This window comes from Choloepus didactylus, chromosome 21, assembly GCF_015220235.1.
Source record: "Choloepus didactylus isolate mChoDid1 chromosome 21, mChoDid1.pri, whole genome shotgun sequence".
Classification (NCBI taxonomy): Eukaryota; Metazoa; Chordata; class Mammalia; order Pilosa; family Megalonychidae; genus Choloepus; species Choloepus didactylus.
Window position 1 is genome coordinate 40,949,110 of NC_051327.1, and position 6,000 is coordinate 40,955,109.

General features: G+C 48.2%; 1 protein-coding gene across 1 annotated transcript in view; it reads left to right on the forward strand.

Moving 5' to 3' along the window:
- Positions 1 to 5,208, forward strand: part of PDILT (protein disulfide isomerase like, testis expressed) — a 39,527-nt gene extending 34,319 nt beyond the window's left edge. Inside the window, exons 8-12 of the mRNA XM_037813810.1 lie at positions 301 to 421; positions 2,555 to 2,733; positions 3,896 to 3,985; positions 4,885 to 5,043; positions 5,128 to 5,208. Coding sequence (XP_037669738.1) covers positions 301 to 421; positions 2,555 to 2,733; positions 3,896 to 3,985; positions 4,885 to 5,043; positions 5,128 to 5,208 — 630 coding nt within the window. The remainder of the gene's footprint in view (positions 1 to 300; positions 422 to 2,554; positions 2,734 to 3,895; positions 3,986 to 4,884; positions 5,044 to 5,127) is intronic.
- Positions 5,209 to 6,000: the final 792 nt, after the last annotated feature.

Here is a 6,000-nt window from a genome sequence, read left to right on the forward strand (position 1 = left end):
TTGGAAAGCAAACTAGATACGATGTTAAAGGCGTGAACCCCACTCTCATCTAAGAATTCTTAGAGTTGGGATTTGAAATGCTAGAATCCATCCAAGTTTGTAGCTCTGTCTGCTTCCCAGCCCTCTGGTCCCAGTTTGCCCTGGACCATCCAGCTCATAACCTATCTTGGTGTTTCAAACCCTCTCCCAGACTCTTGGGTAAGAACAAGAGGAAACCTTTCATTGTTTCCAACCAGGGTGGGTGCCCTAACTGCCAGCTCCTTTCTAGAGACTGCTAGACCTCTTGGATTTGCTTTCTAGAAACATCAATCCAGTGAAGACATTCCAAAGTATTGGGACCAGGGCCCAGTTAAGCAGCTTGTGGGAAAGAACTTCAACATAATTGTGTTTGACAAGGAAAGGGACGTGTTTGTGATGTTCTGTAAGTATCTCCACAGAGGCGGATGGGAGGCAATGGGCTCTCCAACATTACTTTCCAAATGTTGCCCTCAAATTGTTGGGCACTGATATCTCCAGGACCCATCAAAGCATCATGCCAAAGATGGCCTTCAGGCACCCAAAGACTTTCAATCATGATGCTTTCAGTTACAATGCAACTCTGTCCTCAAAAACCCAATTCTTGGAACATAAGGGAGACACCTTCCATGTAATCCAGGCCTGTGGCTATTTATACAGTAATAATGCAGATGGTCAACATTGATTGAATGCTACAGTGTACCAGATCTCATAGCGAGCCATTACATACATTATGTCATTTCATCCTCAAAACAGCCTGATGAAAGTAGCTGCTATTATTGCTCCCACTTTACAGATTTTTAAACAGAGTCTCATGGTGGGAAAGAAACTTTCTCAGTCATACAGCTAGTAAGTGCTGGAGCTGGGGTTTGAACCCGGACACTGTGACTTCAGAGCCAATGCTCATAACTGCTCTGGCTTTATGTGCCTTATCAAATGGCCCATTTTACACTGAGTTGGGGTGATCAAGGGGTGTGAATGTGAAGGGCTCAGTCCAGGATCTGGCAAATTGTAAGCACTTGATCGATGATAACTATTACTGTGGTTCTTAGTCCTATCACTGACTCTTTCCATGGCTCACCTGAGGACTGTGGTCCTTTCTCCACTGTCTCTGAATGACACGTGAGAGCCCAAGCCAGAGGCATCCTCTCCTGCCCTGAGATGCAGAGGAGGGTGGCCCTGAGGTTACTTTCCTCAGTTACCGTTTACTAAGCATGTACAATGCACGAGTCTGCTTTTACACACGTGCTCTCATTTTTTCCTCCCAACGACCTGGGGAGGGTGCTGTGACATGACATTGATTAGGGGACCCAACTAGAGAGGCTCATCATCTCCTCCACGTCACAGAGCAAGGAAGTAGCTAGGCCAGAAGTTCACAGTGTGCTCTGCTGCAGCCACTTCCTTTGGGGTCAGAGTAGGGCTGGATTGCATTATGCCGACCTTTCAAAATCTCATTGAAGGGGACTCCCATCTACAGGGTGAGGTGCTAAAGATCTGCTGCCTTTAAATGAGGGACCGGAGCAGCCTGTCTGTGCTTACCTACACTCAGAGTTATGACTAACTCAGAGTTATGTAAAAGGCAAAAGCAGCCTCATTTTCTCCGCAGCAGGGCTGTCAGATGGGTCCCCTGGGATGCAGCTGTTAGGCTCCCTCCTGTTCCATGTCAGGGGCCGCTTGGCTCCAGGTGGCTGCCAGGGGTGCCGGTGGCAGAGGAGATGGTAATGGAGGCACTGGGTTTGTAAATGGAGGATGATAACCCACATGCAGAATGTCCAGGGTCCTTAGAGCTCCAAATTTCAGTGGGAGGACAAGCAGGCAGAGTTTGGTTTCCCTTCCATGTTGGAGCTGGTCCCTGGCTCCTCTCTGGGCCAGCCTCAGAGCCCAAGGGACTGTCCATGAGAAAGGCCACCGCATCCCAATGAACACTCCTTTCCATGGGACATCATAATTGTTACAACCCCCAGTTGGGTACGTTCTCCTCTATGGGACAGAAAGGCAGTGTGGTATAAAGACCAAAGTCCAAAGAGCCTGTTTTCAAATTCCACCTCCTCTGCTTAGCAGTGGAGTAACCTTAGCACAGAACTTAACCTCTGCTGGAAAACCCTTGTGCTATCTCACACACACACACACACACATGCACCCATGCACACATGTATGCACAAATCCATACATGCAAAAACACTTTTTGGCAAAACAAAAAGAATCATGTACAGTAAACATTTTTCTTGGTTTTTAGTTCAACAGGCAAGGACAGCTATACTAATATAAATGATTAAAAAATAGTATGAGAAAATATCCCAACATGCTAAAAGAGCCAGTGTCTGAGTGGAAGGGGGAGACTAAGTTAAATATTTTTTTTCTAATGTATTTAATAATGCCCAGGTACTAGGTCCACAATAGAAACGTAACTTAATACACCATTAAAAGAAAAAGTGACTGCATTTGCCAAGCAGCAGAACCACAAGTGAGAACACAGTGATGGTGTTGGGGGGCGATTGGGCTTTCAGGGTCCTCGTTAGCGTGAGCCCTTCTCTTGCAGATGCACCCTGGTCTGAAAAGTGCACAGCGCTGTTCCCGCTGTTGGAGGAGTTGGGCAGGAAGTATCAAAATCACTCCACCATCACCATCGCCAAGATGGACATCATGGCGAATGACATCCAGCTGATGTACCTGGACCGGTACCCGTTCTTCAGACTCTTCCCCACCGACTCTGAACAGGTGAGGGGCTCTCATGACTCACCTCACTGGAAGTGTTATCTTCTGGGACTCGGTGTTTCCCTGTCCCAGGCTCTGCCTTCTCCAGAACGAGCTTCATTCTCAGTGCTAGGAAGGATGCATACTAGACACAATATTTTCTACAGCTTTTTATAGTCATTGACCATCCCCAGTGCTGATGGAACACACTCTTCATGCCACTTGGTGGTGGTGGTGGTGGTGGGGCAGATTTTGAGGTTCAATCAAAGAAATATACGCTTTGGGGTCCCTGTTTCCAAAAAGAACATGGCTGAGGGTATGTGTGGCATTAGTCCCCATGCTATGGAACCATCTCTAAATGAATTGCAATTGAGGGGAGGGAGAGATTCTGGAGGGCAGGTATGGCTGATGTCTCAATGTAGACAATGGGACTTTGAAAAATCGTGAGGGTTAAACCAGATTAGAGGGGGAGGGCATGAAAGAGATGGGCCAGAGGGTGATCACTGCACTTTGAAGGAGATTCCATTCTCCTGGTGCAGAATATGCATTTGGGGGAGTCGTGGAAAAGGAGGCTGGATTACAAGGGTGGGGCTCAGTGTCACAAGCTCTGAAGTTATCAGAAAAGGGTTTTGGTTACCAGCGTGCAATAGGCAGCTTCCTAACCTTTTTAAAGACAGGAAGAAGAAAGGGAGATAGTGGTGGTTGAGTACCTACCATGAACCACACACTTTGTAAAATAATTATTCTTCTCCTAATAATAATAATAGCAAACACACATAGTGCTCGCCTTGCACCAGGCACTCTTTTAAAGGTTTTATATACATAAACTCATTTAATCTTTGTAGCAACACTAGGAGGTAGGTACTATTATTATCCCCATAATACAGGTGAGGGAGCTGAGTCATCAGGAGGTTAAGCATCTCTATGTGTGTTCTACAACATCGCACAGATAAGTGATAAAGCCAGGATTTGCACCCTGGCAATGTGGCTCCAGCGTCCATCTCTGAGCCACTACATTATAACCCAACGATGGAGAAATGTTCATTATCCTTATTTTAGAAACATGGCAACAGAGGCTCAGAGAGGCTAAGTAACCTGCTCAAGGTCACTCAGGTTGTTGGGAATTTGACCTTGGATGTACTTATGGAGATGCCACTGTCCTGACCCTGTTCCGTTTTCTTCCTAGGCTGTAATATATGGTGGAGAACATACCGTGAAGGGCTTTTCTGACTTCCTGGAGAGCCAAATCAAGACCAGGGTTGAGTATGAGGATGAGGTAAGCAGGGCACTCTGTCCCCAGAATTACCAGGAACTCAATGGACTGGAAAATAGCATGCTAAGGGTTTTCATAATCTCTTCCTCTCTGGAGCTAACTGAGGATGGGCGAACCACCATCTGATCTGGGTAACTTTGCTTGTCACCTTTGTTTCAAGGGCACTTACTATAAGAAAGCAGAGATGGCAGGTTTAGAAACACGGGGAAGGGCAGAAGGCTCTGCATTCTCACTGGGCTCCTACAGGCTGCTCCCCAGATGCAACCCCAGCCTTGATGGGTTCTGCCTTCTGGCCTTATTCTGATGGAAGGGACCACCATTCTCCATCTTCTCACCCTGCCTCAGTGAGGCCATCTGCCAGAAGGCACCATCTGCCTCAATCAGAACCCTTTCAGCTGCAAATGTCAGAAAACACAACTCACTGGTTTAAGCAGTAATGGGAATTTTTCCCGTGTAACTAGTAGACCGTCAGGCATGGGTTGATCCAGAAGCCCAGAGAGTTGTGCTAAAACTTTCTCTTTCTCCTCTTCTCTGTTTTCCTCTGCGTTGGCTTCATTCTCAAGCAGTCTCTTCCCCATGAAGGGTCAAAGATTGTCCCATAGCTGCAAATCAACATCCTACCAGTTCAGAAAAAAAGTACCTCCTTTTTAGATCCCAGTCAGTGTTCTGGGCAGGAAGCTCCTTGGCTCAGCCTGGGTCACTTGTCCAGCCCTGGAGCTGGGGGGAGGGCAGCCACCCCAGAAGGGCAGAGCCACACTCGGGCTGGGCTCTGAAGACCCCAGGACAAGGGTCATCCTACCTGGGCACTTTCTCCCTGACAGCTAGTCGCAATCATCCCATATTTCCCATCTCATTTCTTTATCCCCTTCTTCCCTCCTTCCCTTCTTTCTTTTTTAAAATAGATACTACCTGTCGATCAAAGAGAATTGATAGAAGAGGACATACTACCTGAGGAAGAGGAAGAGAAGGTATATTTTGAGGAAAAAGAGCTACCTGAACATCAGTTGCCTGGGCTGGAGAACATGACAAAGCTGGAAAGGGCAGCTGGGCAGAGAGAACCAGCCGAGGAGGAGGAGGAGGAGGACGAGGAGGAGGACGAGCAGAAGGAGGAGGAGGAGGACGAGGAGGAGGACGAGGAGGACGAGGAGGAGGAGGAGGAGGAGGAGACTAAGCCAACGAGACTTCCGAGACGAGAGAAGAAACTAAAAGTCAAGGAGGAACTGTAGCTTCTCCCAAGTCAGGAGGCCCATCTACCACGTCCTGGCGTCATTTCCTGGATGGATCTTCGTCCACAGAATTATTTATCATTGTGGTGGGGTGAGTGGGGACTGGGTAATAAACCCCCAGGATCTCTTTGGCCCTGTTTTATTCATCACTTCTTTTTCCGGCCTGGCGCTGCCTTGCAATTACCATTTGGTCTGCGGTTCAGACAGGGCTGCAAGGGAAGGCACGTGGCAACACTTCCTGAGCATTCACAGCCTGCTGGGCGCTCTGCTACTTCTCAGGTAACGGAGAGAGCGGCTTCATTATCCCTGTTTTACAGATGAGGAAACTGAGGCACAGAGAGGTTAGGCGGCCAATCAGGATCACACAGCTAGAAAGGTGTTGAGATTCGATCCTGGACTATGTCACTCCACAGACTGTGCCCTTAACCACAGTGCAACACGGCCCCTTACCAGGTTGGGGTCTACGGGGTTTGGCTAAACCTTTCAACTCAGGCGGATCAATTTGCTTGGGCTGCATTTTGGCACAGTAGGAAAGAGACCCAACCCCCCAAATCTGTCTCCTAGTCTTCTGCGTCTCAGTAAGTGACCCAATCCCTCAAAATCCAGACTCATCCTCAGTTCCCATCTTGCCAATCCTGGTGGCTCCGCCCTCTTCATCCGGCTCCACTGGCCTCACCTACCTTTGCTCCGACGTCTTCTACCTGGTCTCTCTGCTCCCCTCTATACCTTTCCCCACCAAGAGTTCTACACAGAGGCTGGGATGACCTTTTAGCAAAGCCATAGGCGTGAGCG